Below are 13,931 nucleotides of genomic sequence, written 5' to 3'. Positions count from 1 at the left end.
GAGTGTTTTGCAACAACTTAACTCTACCTTTGTAGCAGGAAAGCCACCACAGACCGCATAAACAGATGGGTGTGACTGTGTGCCAATAAAATGGTATTTTCAGCAACAGGCAACAGGTGGGATTTGGCCCATGGGCCATAGTTTGCTGACTCTTATTCCAAGTTATGCACTGTGAAAAATTGTATCATCACAGGGTTCTTGAGTTCAGGTAACATTAAGACTGAACTTTGTCAAGGGAGTTGACCCGCTATGAGTCAGAGGAAGAATAAAGAATGAAGGAGGAAATGTCTAAGAATAGTAGGAAATAGAACATTGAGTAAAATTCTTGGAGAATCATATTCACCCGTAATGGACGCCCCCACCCCAAAATGAAATTTAGGCATCTGCTTTAAGTAGGGAGTTAATATGTGTAGAAGTCAAAAGAAAATGAAGAAGAATGTATGCAGAAGTCCTTGTACACTGTAAAGCAAATATTGACTTTACAGTTGTGAAGTATTACTGTTTTAGGTAATGCCAATAGTCTGCTTGAACCCATCTTGTGGCGTGGTATTTTTGTGTTTGGAATCTGTTTTTAGCTCCACTAGGTGTCAGCATAACGCAGAGAATTTTTCAGAACTCAGCTCAAGGAGCCATTTAGGCACCCATGAACAGATAAACTTCTGAGTGTTTTGAGGGAGCAGATGTTCCTTCCATAATGCATGCTCTATTTGAAAAACAAGTGATTTAATTTAATTAGCCTTCATCTCAATAACAACAGTTTTTTAATTCATGGCAACAGACTATTGTTAGCTTATTGTGAAATGCTTTATTCATCAGGGCTCACAGGGACAGAAGAGTGTGCACAAACAGAAAAACAAACAAGCCCAAGACTCAAACAAGATGCCATACTTGTGCTTGTAAATCATGTAAGAAAACCTATGTATCTCCACAACTTTCAAAGCAGATCCCATGACAAATAGTCCTTTCCCCCAGGAGTTGCTGTGAGATGCCTCTCTGCGCACACAGATACACACACTCCCTGGCTCAGCAGCTCCCCAGAGGTCCTCGTGCTGCAGAGAGAGACCCAAGATTCTTCCAGGGCATCTCAGGATATAATTCCGTCTTGCCCCCTTTGTTGGCACATAGACAATGAAAGAATAAACCAGCATGGAAGGCCCAGGTGGTGCCACCTTATAAATTACAGATGCAGAAAAGATGCATTCAGTGGTATGTGTCTGGTTTGTTCCCAATATGCAGGTATTTGGCTATTGTAGAATCTTAGAGTTGCAGTGGTTGACTTTATATATATTATATAATATAGGAATATATATATATATATACATATATAGTCTTAGCTCAGGTTGCTATAACAAAAATATCAGAGATTGGATGGCTTAAACAGCAAACATTGATTTCTCACAGTTCTGGAGGCTAGTAGGTCCAACATCAGGGTGCCAGCATGGTTAGGTTCTGGTGAGGACCTTTTCTTGTCTATTTTGTTGTATCCTTCCATGGTGGAGGGGGAGGGGAACGAGAGGGGGAGGAAGAGAGAGATTGGGGGTGGGGAGAAAGCATGGTCTTATCTCTTTTATAAGGGCACTAATCCCATCATGAAGGTTCCAACCTCATGACCCAAAGGCCCCACCTCCAAATTCATCATGCTGGGGTTAGGATGTCAACATACGAATTTCGAGGGAACACAAGCATGTAGCCCATAGCAGAGAGTGCAATCAGGGTAACTTATTTGGAAGGCATTCTGCACTTTGAGTCATGTATCTTTGAACAGCAATTCCACTTCAGGGGATTTGTCCTGATAGTGCAAAAAATGAATATGAAAAGGGAGTATATTCAAGGATAACGGTCATTGCATTAAAATAATGAAAAGAGGATTAACTTCAGTGTGCAGCAATAGCCTATTAGGCAATTATTGATAATTCAGTGATGATTTTTTGACACAGAAAGATGTTAAGCAGATTATGGAACCCAGTGTACAGCAGGATTCCATTTTTGTGGCAGTGTTCATATATGTGCATCTGGGCACTGTTTGGAGGGAGACCTAGCAAGGTATTAACAGTGGTTGTTTTTGGGTAGTGGGGCTGTAATTGTAATGTTTTTCTTGATTATCTGTATTTTGAAAATTTTCTAGCACGGATAAGTATGACTTTTTAAATAAGAAAATGAGACAAATTATTATAGAAAACAAAATTACTGCCTCCATACAAGTTTCTGAGTTCATGTCTATTGAAGAAAACATGTTTGTTTGTTTCTCAATTCAGTTAGTTTCCTGTTGTCACAGTTATAGGTTACAACACGATTATTAGAAATGTTTACTGCAGGGCGCCTGGGTGGCTCAGTCATTAAGCATCTGCCTTCAGCTCAGGTCATAATCCCAGGGTTCGGGGATAGAGCTTTAAAAACAAATCCAATAAGCCAGATAACATTAACAATTGACAAAGAAAAGAACTTTACAAAGAAAAACTGTCAGAAAGTAAAAGGAGAAGATGAGGCACCTGATGGCTCAGTCAGTTAAGCATCTGCCTTCGGCTCAGATCATGATCTTGGGGTCCTGGGATCAAGCCCCACGTTGGGCTCCCTGCTCAGTGGGGAACTTGCTTCTCCCTCTCCTCCCTAACTTGACCTCTCTCTTACTCTAGTGCTATCTCTGTCTCTTTCTCTTAATAAATGGATAAAATCTAAAAAAAAAAAAAAAAAAAGATTATTGCTTATTGTTAGAATTCCCCATTAGGGCCAATTCAAAGAGGCAAATGGTAGGATGTACGTACTTTTTGCTTTCATCCCTGCCCTTAAAGACCCAGTAGCTATAAACACTGGCAATTCTGTTCAGAGCAAAGTCTCTGAAGGGCTTAAGAAAAGCATAGGAAGAAATGTGAATTAGGGTCATGCCTGGAGTTTTATGGTATATTTTGTTACTGTTGTTTTCCCTTCTATCAGTCTAAAGAAGGAAGGGAAAATCTCTTTTTAAATTACAAAGTAATACATGATGATTCCTTCAGCATATATTTGAGTGTCTAGCATATATAGCAGACATTATTCTTGGTGTGTAGGGGGGTGTGTACAGTGAACAAAACAGTCAAAAACCCTTGCCCTCATAGAGCTTACCTTCTGGTTGACAAGAAACAAAGGAAAATGGAAGTACATGATATGACAGATGGCAGTGAGTTTAGAGAAAAATGACGCCGGGTAGGGGAATAGGCATGTGTGTGGGTGTGTGTGTGTGTGTCTGTGTTCTAGTGGATGGGAATGGGGGTGGTTACTTGACTCACAGATAAGATGACTTTTGAGCAGAGGTCTGATGATGTGAGAGAGTGGGCTACGCAGGTGTCTGGAGGGAGAGGGTTCCAGGTGGGTAAGCAATAGCAAGCCCCAGGGTGCTTGGCACACTTGATAACCAACCATAAGGCCAGATGCAGTTTTATTTTCCTTATAAATGCAAACATCATTGTGGATAACTTTAACTGCCTTTAAATACTGTATAGAGTATGCATATTTTTAAAGCTTTTGGTAAGTGTAACAAAGTAGTATGTATGTGTGTGTATATATATATATGTATATATATGTAACTTTTCATATTTTTTGGCTATTTGTATGTCTTATGTGTGTGTGTGAAATACACACACACACACACACACACATACATTCACATACACATAAATACCTGGTTTTTGCCCACTATTTTTCTTTTATGGAGTTGATTTTTTTTCTTATTGAGTTGTAAATACTCATTACACATTAAGAATATGAAATTCCAGCCTGTTTTCTATGTTGCCAATAGTTGTTCCTAGCTTGTTAATCACCAGTTGATTTTTTTAAAAGACTTTTACTTATTTGACAGAGAAAGAGTGAGAGAGCACAGGCAGGAGGAGCAGCAGCAGGCAGAGGGAGAGGGAGAAGCAGGCTCTCCACTGAGCAGGGAGCCCAACATGGGATTCAGTTTCAGGACCCTGGGATCATGACCTGAGCCAAAGGCAGACACTTAACTAACTGAGCCACCCAGGCATCTCATCTCTTGATTTTCCGTATGGTATTTTTTTGGCCAGTGCATTTTGTGTAGGTGGATTTATCAATCTTCCCTAATGGCTTCTGTCTTTGGAGTTATATGTAGAAAAACCAGAACATTTATTGAGTATTGTGCCATGCACAGCTCTATTCTTGTGTGTCCTTCCTCTGCCCTCACGCATAGTGACCTAGGTGACCCTTAGGGGTCACCTACATACCTCCAGCCCTAGATGACCTGACCTAGAAGAAAGGGCACAGCCCAGGAAAATGTGTGAAATTTGTCCATCCCTTAGATCTTGACTAAAGTTTTTCAGCTGACTGCTGGAACATTCCTTGGCAGCAAAGAGAGCTCTTTATAATTCCCAAAGATCTGGATAGCCATGTGCATGTTATAAGGTTATGCTCTTCAGTGCCCAGAACCAGGTATAATTTCCATCACTTAATCTCCCTGGAAAATAATCGTCCATTTTAGCAGAGTTAACTAGGATTTTAAAATCACAATTTCATTCTGTCCTGAAGAAATATTTTTTGCTTTTAAAAAAGATTTTATTTGAGAGAGAGACAGAGCATGAGCATGGGGGAGGAGGCAGAGAGAGAGAAAGAAACAGACTCCCTGCTGAGTAGGGAGCCCAATGTGGGGCTCAATCCCAGAACCCTGAGATCATGACCTGAGCTGAAGTCAGTTGCCCAGGCTGAGCCCTCACGGGCCCAATATTTTTCTAAAACTATTTCAAGGGGGTGTTCAATCAGTTGAGTGACTGACTCTGCTTTAGCTCACATCATGATATCAGGGTCCTGGAATCAAGTCCCACATTGGGCTCCACTGCAAGTCTGCTTGGGATTCTCTCTCTCCCTCTCCCTCTACCCCTCCCCCCATTTGTGTGCTCTATCTCTCTCACTCTCAAATAAATAAATCTCTTTTTTTTTTTTTATTAAAGATTTTATTGGGGCAGCCCGGGTGGCTCAGCAGTTTAGCGCCTGTCTTTGGCCCAGGGTGTGATCCTGGGGACCCTGGATCGAGTCCCATGTCCGGCTCACTGCATGGAGCCTGCTTCTCCCTCTGCCTGTGTCTCTGCCTCTCTCTGTTTCTCATGAGTAAATAAATAAAATCTTTAAAAAAAATAAAAATAAAGATTTTATTTATTTATTCATGAGAGACACAGACTGAGAGAAAGAGGCAGAGACACAGGCAGAGGAAGAAGCAGGCTCTAGGCAGGGAGCCCGATGCGGGACTCGATTCTGGGACTCCAGGATCATGCCCCAGGCCGAAGGCAGGCGCTAAACCGCTGAGCCACCCAGGGATCCCCCAAATAAATCTTTTAAAAACAAAATATTTCATGAGATGACAAAAGGACAAGAAAGCACTGCCTTGTAGTTCTGTCCTCACCTTGTCTCCACACAGCCTGGAAAAGTATGGGAAACTCAGTTGTCATGCATTTTATTTACCCCAGGTAACTGTTGCTAGGCCTGACCTGTCCATGTTACCATAGCATATTAACTGATAGTCGTGGGAACCTTGTGGGCCAGAGATCCCATTTCTGAATCTGAAGCAGCAAGTATAAACTATTCTTCAAATTATGTTCACCTGCCCGTGGACTATACTCTCTGCAGCAGGTCCTCTCTGGGAGGGAGACAGCATGCACACCTGTGACTGCGAGTCTGTTTCCTATTTCTCCTGCTGGTGTGTAAATTAAACGAGATTGATGTTGCAAAGAATTTAGGAATGAATAGCTAGTGAAGAACAGACTTGTGACAAAGTCTTACTGAACCTCAAGAGACTTTTACTGCTGTGAGTAATGGACCAAGGTGGGAATGTTGTATCTCTTCTATTTCCCCACCCCAACCCTTTACCCACTTTAACTTTGAGGGTTTTTCTTTTTGTATAGATTGATACATAGATAGACAGACAGATTGATTGATTTGAGCAAGAAAGAGCACACAGAAGGAAAGGGAGAAGCTAAGCAGGGAGCCTGTTGTGGGGCTCGATCCCAGGACCCTGAGATCATGACCTGAGCTGAAGGCAGACGCTTAATCAAATGAGCCACCCAGGCGCCCCTAACTGGGTTTTATCTCAAATATCACTTATTAGAGGAAGATTTCCCTATCCTCACTTACTCGATCAGATACCCTTATGGTACAGCTTAGTCCTTTACTTTCCTTAAAACATTCATCCGTGTAACATTTGAGTTTTATTTATATGAGCAAAACACACAGGACTCCCACCTTTGTGAAACTTACGGCTGATTTGAGACACATTAATAATATGTCTATTATATAGTATCTGGCTCTGATAATTAATGGGTTAATTGAAAGATAAATCAAGAAGTCATTTTTGGATGAAAACACTCTATTTTGATTTAAGATGTATAAATGTGCACTAGTTTGCTAATCTCATGGAAGAGCTTTTTCATGGTGTATGGGTTGTCTACTGGGTTCCCTCGAGTGTTTTCTTGCATAAACTACACTTAACATGTACCCTGTGATTTTCAGTGGAATGAGAACTTTGATACTTTGGAGCAATGTGAATGCACAGTTCTTCTCAATTTTTAATTATTTTTCTGCCCCCGCCCCATCCTTTCAGATTGGTTTTGCCCATATGTTTTGGCAGCACTGTCCCCAATGATTCATATTTATTCCTCTCAATAGCAGCTATACTTTTTTGTTGGTGTGTGGAGGAGGGAGGCAGCTGTCTCTGATAAGAGCTCATGAGGGGCAAGACAGGGTCAGGCAACCAACTGCTTCTGCAGGTGTCGAAATTTCCCCATTAGTGCACGTTGCTTTGGTTCTGCCCACCTAGGTGAGTGCTGAATGAGGTGATTGTGGACAACGTATGCATCAGTGCCCCTGCTCCTGGTCATAGTGCCATGGTTGAATCCAAATGCTCACACAGCTGCTCTGTAACATATCCCAGAAGTCTCTTTGGTTCTACTAGATCTGTGTTTGTTTTTTGTAGTTAAAATCATTTCTTTGTATTTAGGGTAGAAGGTTAAAATACAAGGTGTTTCCTTAGCCATGTTTTCTCTTTCACATCCATGGTCACTCAAATGCCCTGATGTCTCTTGGAGCATATGGTTGGGCAGGTGTTTTCTTTGTTTAAGAAGGAGCAGAGCACAGATGCCTGGAGCCTTACTGAGCTCACATCCCAGAGTACTGTGCCTGCAGCAGCTAGGCACACTATGTCACAAAGTGCCCGACTTCCCGCCTTACCTGTGCTCCTCGTGGCAAGTGCTCTGGGCTGCCTTCTGGTGCTCAGCGGACCAGGGGCCTGGATCCAGTCTCCCTTGACCCTTCTGAGCTTTTCCTTCTAGGAAAGCCATTTCCTAGAAGAAGAGCAATTGGTTCAATGTTCTCCTTGACCCATTAGGAAAGAGAATGGCATCTTCCTTTTTCTGTTTGCCTTTTGGGTGCAAGTACAGACATGTCTTATTGCAGTGGCACTAGTAAGAACAGAGAATATTCCTTGGGTAATTAGCTGTTTGATCTGCTACCAGAGCAAAATCATGCTGTGTTTTTAGCTTATTTTATATAGGTCAGTGTCTCCCATTAGATTATGAGGTCTTTGGGGGCAAAGTATGAAAGGGTGGCTTAAAGCTAGGGCTTTAGAGTCAGATGACCTGAAGTCAAATTCTGGCTTTGCCATTACCAGCTTTTTTGACCACAGGCACATTATTTAAACTCTTTAGGCCTCAGTTTTCTCATTTGCACAATGGAAATAATGATAATATTTTCTTCATAAAGTTGTTGTGCTGTGTTTTAAACTAGCTCCATACCCAGTGTGGAGCCCAACATGGGGCTTGGAATCATGACCCTGAGATCAAGACCTGAACTGATGTCAAGAGTTGGACACTTTACCAACTGAGCCATCCAGGCACCCCACACTGTGCAGATTTTTTAAAGACACAGCATAGAAAACATTTAGCATAGTGCCTTGTTTGTGGCAAGTGCTCAGTAAATGTTAACTGTGATGCTGCTGTTAATAATAATTCTGGTGCTGTCAGCACCTTGCAAATTGCTATAAATATTTGCTGAATGAATATATTCAGGAAGTAGGGTTTGGAGGCCCCAGTAGAGACTAGAGACATTTTAACACCAGGTTTGCTGGGAAGCATACAAAAGCAGGTCTGATCACAGATGGAGTGCCTGCCCATGCTAATAAAGTTAATAAAGAACATTTCTTGAACAGGCACCATCCCAGGAGAGTGGTTCATTGAGTTAGCTGGGATTATTATGTTAAATTCTGCTGGAATGGTCTCATTTATTTCTATCTATTATTAGAATAACTCTAGGGACCAAATGCGTCGGTGACGGATGGGAGTGGCAAGTTGCAACCTCCGTGATCAGGGCTCTATGTAAAAACTGGAATTTTGCTTTTCTTCAAGAGAGCAAGAATCTAAACTGTTCTGAGAAAAGCAGTTTTGGGTGGGGCCACAGCGGAATCAAAGAAATGCACCCTTCTGAAGTCCTTAGAGATTTCAGGTTAACGGTGGAAAACGTCAGCACATGGCCACCCAGTTCGAGTTCTAGCATTCTTTTAAAAATTCTGTCCTTTGACATTTGCTTTCTTTTGTTGTAGTTCCATGGAGCTGTTTGATATATTGCCTAGGTAAATAGTCTTTTTAAATTTTTAATAATTGGGCGTGAGTTCAAAGCCCTCTGGCTACTTAAAATCCAAAGAATAATGTTCACTGCCCCTTAAAAAAAAAAAAATCAGATCTGTTCTCTCTCCTGAACTGCAGGAAGCCCTCTTCCATCTCCAGCTTGTCTGTGCCCTGTCGTGGGACAGGGAACAGGCAGGCTGTAGCTGGATAGCTTTGTCAGCCTTCCTCACTGTCAGTGGGCACAGACCATGTCACACTCCATGGGTCACTCAGAGATTTTAAGACAGGCACCATCGTCATATTTGGTACATCCAAAGGGTCATGCCTTCCAACTAGGTCATTCGGACAGAAGATGACAGAAACATTATGGCCTCTTTCCCTCTTCCCAGATCTGATGTTTCAATGTGGCTTCCTGCTTCGGTGCTGTTTGTGGGTATAATCTATGCTGGTTCCAGAGCATTATCCAAACTGGTAAGTGTTAGAGACTTTTTAGAGAGACAGTTTCTCTTTCCTCTTCCCCTCTGCTTTTTAACTTACTGCACTTTGGATCAACAGGGGACAGAATCAACTTTCATAATGATACAGCCGGATTGGAGAGCAACATGGGGCCTTATGCGCTTCTCCCTGGATTGAGGATAACCAAATAACTGGGTTGGGCCAACTTGTTTTACAAGATGAAGAGGCATAAATGGAGGTGCAGGGAAAGAAAGAAGGAATACTTATGGAGCCTGACACAGACAGGGTCAGCCCACTCTGCCTGAATGCAGGCTGTCCTCGGGAGCAGGGTGAGCAGGCTCAGCCTTCTCCATGCTTCTGAGGAACTATAATGTACCCCTGCCCATTGGTGACGTGGACTGAGGGGTGCTGGGCTCAGCACATACCCTGCAAAGCATCGGTACCCAGTACATGGCGACACTAGTAAAACAAGTGTCCCCCTGTTCTCCCACCGCAGCCACCCAGGTTTTTTTTTTTTTTTTTTTTTTTTTAGCCACCCAGGTTTGGGCTCCTCAAAGGAGGGAACTGTAAAGGATAACTTATTCCAGTTACATTATATGAAAATATAAAAATTTAGTTATTTTCCCATCAAAAAAGAGTCCATTGATACTACCGTTGACCAGAGACTCAGAACGAGGTTTAAAAATCAGTAATGCTTCTTCCTGTCTTGTACCCTGACTGCTCATATTGTTTTTATTTCTGAGAAAATGATTGTATTCTGACTTTTGGAGAAATGTGAAATTTGTGAAGCAATTTAGTCTTTTTATGCAAAGTTTGTTGTTATGTTGGTCCCTTAGGTCTCGGATACAAAACACTAAAACAAACACAAAATCTGCCTACCTGCACAGCATTATTGTTAGGACAACCCTGAAGTTGCAAAATAGCAGTTGAGAGTTACAGGGGTAATTTCTAAATTAAATCATCATTTTTCTTTCATGATTCATACACTTGAGTCATTGGGATGATGTGTTCAATGGGAGAGAAACGTCCTGGGTGGGCCCAGCAAATGACCCACAGCACATATTGGTGCTCAGCCCAGAACCTGAGACCTGCCCCAGCTTCCAGCTGCCCCTTCTGGATTCTGTTGGCTTCTGGGTCTGCTGCCTCACTTTATGCCCTCTGGCCCGTAGAGGGCGCTCCCCCTCGTGTAGCAGAATACACAGGTGTTCATAAAAACAATGCATTTTTAAAGTGGTTTTTATTTTTTATTTTTTTATGATAGACAGAGAGAGAGAGAGAGGCACAGGCAGAGGGATAAGCAGGCTCCATGCAGGGAACCTGATGCGGAACTTGATCCCAGGTCTCCAGGATCAGGCCCTGGGCTGAAGACGGCACTAAACTGCTGAGCCACCCAGGCTGCCCCTTTTTTTAAGTTTTAATTTAAATTCCAGTTAGTTAACTACAGTGTAATGTCAGTTTCAGGTGTAGAATTTAGTGAGTAAACACTTGATAAAGCACCCGGTACTTATCACAAGTGCACAACTTAATTCCCATCACCTATAAAATCTACCTTCCCCACCTTCCTCCCCTCTGGTAACCAGCCATATGTTTCTTGGTTTGACTCTCTTTTTGTTGCCCCCTATGTTATTTGAAAAACAATGTATTCTTGTTCAAAGCCTTTTAAAATTTCTTATAGGAACTGGATAATTAAGATGCCAGAATTGTGAAGTTTGAATAACTATTGTGCTAATAATAACAATATTTTTTGTTTGTACGGTGCTTTTTTGAATGTTTCCATAGTGATTTCCTCTGTATCTTTTTATGTGATTCTCAGTCACCTGACAGGCAACGGATGAGGCAAATGTTAATCACCTGACAGAGGAAGGGACTCAGGTGTGGAAAGTCTTGGTAACCTGCCCCTGGTGCCAGCTAGTGGCAGCTCCTCTGACTCCAGACCTTTTGTCTTTTCAGATATGTCTCTTGGGCCAATGCATATGGATTTTAGAAGAGTCCAGGGTAATCAGACATAACTTTAGACTCTTTTAGTGACAAGTTATAGAAAGCTCCCTTTTGTTCTAAGCAAAAGGGAAACTGGTTCATGTAATTGAAAAGTTGTAGATCAAGCCAGGCTTGATCCAAAGGTTCCAATGACATGCTTAAGAAGCCAGTTTCTGTCTCTCTGTCTTTTAGTTCTGCTCTGTCTTTGCTCCATTTCACGGCCAGGCTCTCATGGGTGTTGTTGACTCTGGGCTCACATCCTTATAACATGAAGTCTAATGGAAAGAGACCTTTCCTTGTAGCGCCTGCAGGAGTCCCAGGATTCACCCTAAATATACATCAGCTGGGGATCCCTGGGTGGCGCAGAGGTTTAGCGCCTGCCTTTGGCCCAGGGTGCGATCCTGGAGACCTGGGATCGAATCCCACGTCGGGCTCCCGGTGCCTGGAGCCTGCTTCTCCCTCTGCCTATGTCTCTACCTCTCTCTCTTTCTCTCTGTGTGACTATCATAAATAAATAAAAATTAAAAAAATATATATATACATCAGCTGGACATCTGCCCTTCCTAGGTTGGAAAGCTAACCAGGAAGATGGAATTATGCTGATTGGTCGGCCCTGGATTACAGTCTTCCAGAACCATTCACTGTGGCTGCAGAGATTCAGAGCACTGTTTGGCCAGCCCTGGTCATACAGGATCCCTGCCCAGATCCTGTAGACTGAGAGAGGAAACAGCAGATCCTTGATATTGGGATGCCTTACCAAGAGAAGGGATAAGGATGATAGGTAGCCTCTGAAGTCCATTGTAAGGGTCGGCACAGTACATTATCAGGCAGATGAGGAGTTCTGTAACCAAGAACAATGCTTCTCGAAGTGTGATCCACATGTGGTGGCAGTCTGTGAGCTTTTTGTTACCTGTCCATAAGGAGGTTGTGCCAGAATGTACATCAACTTTGGCACTAAACACACTGTTGAGTTGAGCTTTTTTTTTTATAGCAAGACTTTTTTTTTTCTTTAAAGATTTTATTTATTTATTCCTGAGAGACACAGCGAGAGAGGCAGAGACACAGGCAGAGGGAGAAGTAGGCTCCATGCAGGGAGCCCAATGCATGACTATCCCAGGACCCTGGGATCACACCCTGGGCCAAAGGCAGACGCTCAACCACTGAGCCACCCAGGTGTCCCCATAGCAAGACTTTTTGAAGAAGGAAGAGTGCACTGATGTACCTTTTGGTTCAAGCTCCTTATTTGACTGGTACTGTCATTGAGTGGCACTGACCTAGAGCACAGCCTTCTTCAAAGGGTAAATAGAAGCTGCTGCAATTCAGTCTTTGAGCAAAGGGAAACAACCAAAACCCAAATATACCCAATTAGGGTGGGAGGAGCAAAGGAAAGAGACACTCATTGTTTTTTAGTGAAATAATAACCCAGCATCTCTCCTTTGTTTTCTGATTTTTTTTTTTTTTTACATAGTTGCTTACAAATTCATAGAGTGGGTTAAACACGAGGCACTCATACAGCTTGTGTTAGATAGAAAACAGGCATCAATATGCTGGTGCCAAGCTGTCAGTTTAATGAGTCCACAAGGAATTGGGGGAAGGTGCTCAGTTAAAAGCCGTGGGCCTATTGTTATGCAGAACACTTTCGAGGTAGTTCTGCTCCATAAAGCCCTCCTTTATCTGACAAGATTTTGAAGCTCTGTTCTTCTGACTGTGCAACTCCTAAGAGGAAGCAGGTTTAATTCTGTAAAGGCACAGCAGGGAGAATTCTTTACTGATTTTTCTACCTCACAACCGAATGATATAAAGAGTTAAGGGAAGGGGTTATTCTCGTGGCTATCCATTCAGCAAATATTTGTCAAGGATCTACTTTGTATGAGGTGCTTAAAGACAAATAAGGTATGGGTCCTGACCCTGAGGTGTTAGTATGCGTTGGGCACTTTCCATTGTCCCTCTTCATGACATATGAAGCCAGACTTAATTACTCCCACTTACAGATGAGGAAACTGAGATCCAAATTATTTGGCCAAGGTCAACAACTCATAAATGTTAAAGTGGAGGTGCAAACCCAAGCCTGTCCAACCACAACAGTTCATCTTGAAAAGTTACCCTCTTTCCCCCATAAATCACATCAGCCAGGGGAGATCAGCCCATGAGGACTGAGTTGAGGGGAGTGGAGAGGAAGTGTGTATTTGCTGTCCCTTCTACTTGGGCTAATTTGGGTCAGTTTCTCCAGCTATCCTATGCTGAATAAGGTCACAGTGATGATGGTTCTGATGGCGTGAGTGTTGGTCTTTGGAGGGTCAGTATGACCTTGACCGGTCATTAATACTCTTGTTGTAATTTTCCAACCAAAGCCTGGCCATCTAGACACCATTGCCTCAAATCCTGTGGTGGTAAGTGTTTAGAACACATGTGCAAAGTCAGACATGAGCTTGCCAGTAAGAGGCCATCCTGGTGTTGGTGATCTGGCTGTGCAAACCATGTCGTTTTCTTGCTCAGGGCAAGCCAAGGTCAGTAGTTGCAGGACTTTGTAAACTTAAGTTAGGGCATCTTGACAGGACCGCTCCTGGTTTCTCACCCATCTCTTTGATCTTGGTCCTTTCCTAACTGCTTGTCAGGGTTTGTCTTCCGTGGGCACGACATTCACTCCACACGTTGTGATGGAGATTGGATGGGGTGTTGGTGAGGAAATACACATGGATAATTAGACCCAGATGGAGCAAATTAGTTAAGCAAACTGGAGCCCATGAGTCCCCTCCCCATTTGTTTGGCTCTAAAATTACAGAAAGGAACTTGGATCTGCAAAGGAAAAGAATGTCATTGTTGATGTAAAATGCAGACTCTTCCTCTAATGTTCCATGTTACTGACCATTTGAGGCAGCTCTCCTCTTTCATGTTGTTTTCTTA

At 42.6% G+C, this 13,931-nt stretch overlaps 1 protein-coding gene across 18 annotated transcripts in view; it reads left to right on the top strand.

Moving 5' to 3' along the window:
• Window positions 1-13,931, top strand: part of TMEM241 (transmembrane protein 241) — a 123,565-nt gene that overhangs the window by 25,020 nt on the left and 84,614 nt on the right. For 14 of the 18 annotated variants that reach the window (XR_003236183.2, XR_011996750.1, XR_011996751.1 and 11 more), the window contains one exon: window positions 8,984-9,065. The exons of the other annotated variants lie outside the window; for them this stretch is intronic. Coding sequence is in view for 11 of the 14 variants with exons in the window: in XM_072735083.1 (XP_072591184.1) it covers window positions 8,984-9,065 (82 nt within the window). In the remaining 3 variants the exon portion in view is untranslated. The remainder of the gene's footprint in view (window positions 1-8,983; window positions 9,066-13,931) is intronic. 18 annotated transcript variants of the gene reach the window in all.

Source organism: Vulpes vulpes, chromosome 13 (genome assembly GCF_048418805.1).
Source record: "Vulpes vulpes isolate BD-2025 chromosome 13, VulVul3, whole genome shotgun sequence".
Lineage (NCBI taxonomy): Eukaryota > Metazoa > Chordata > Mammalia > Carnivora > Canidae > Vulpes > Vulpes vulpes.
Note: the sequence above shows the minus strand (reverse complement) of the source record. Positions and strands in the feature narration are given on the sequence as shown.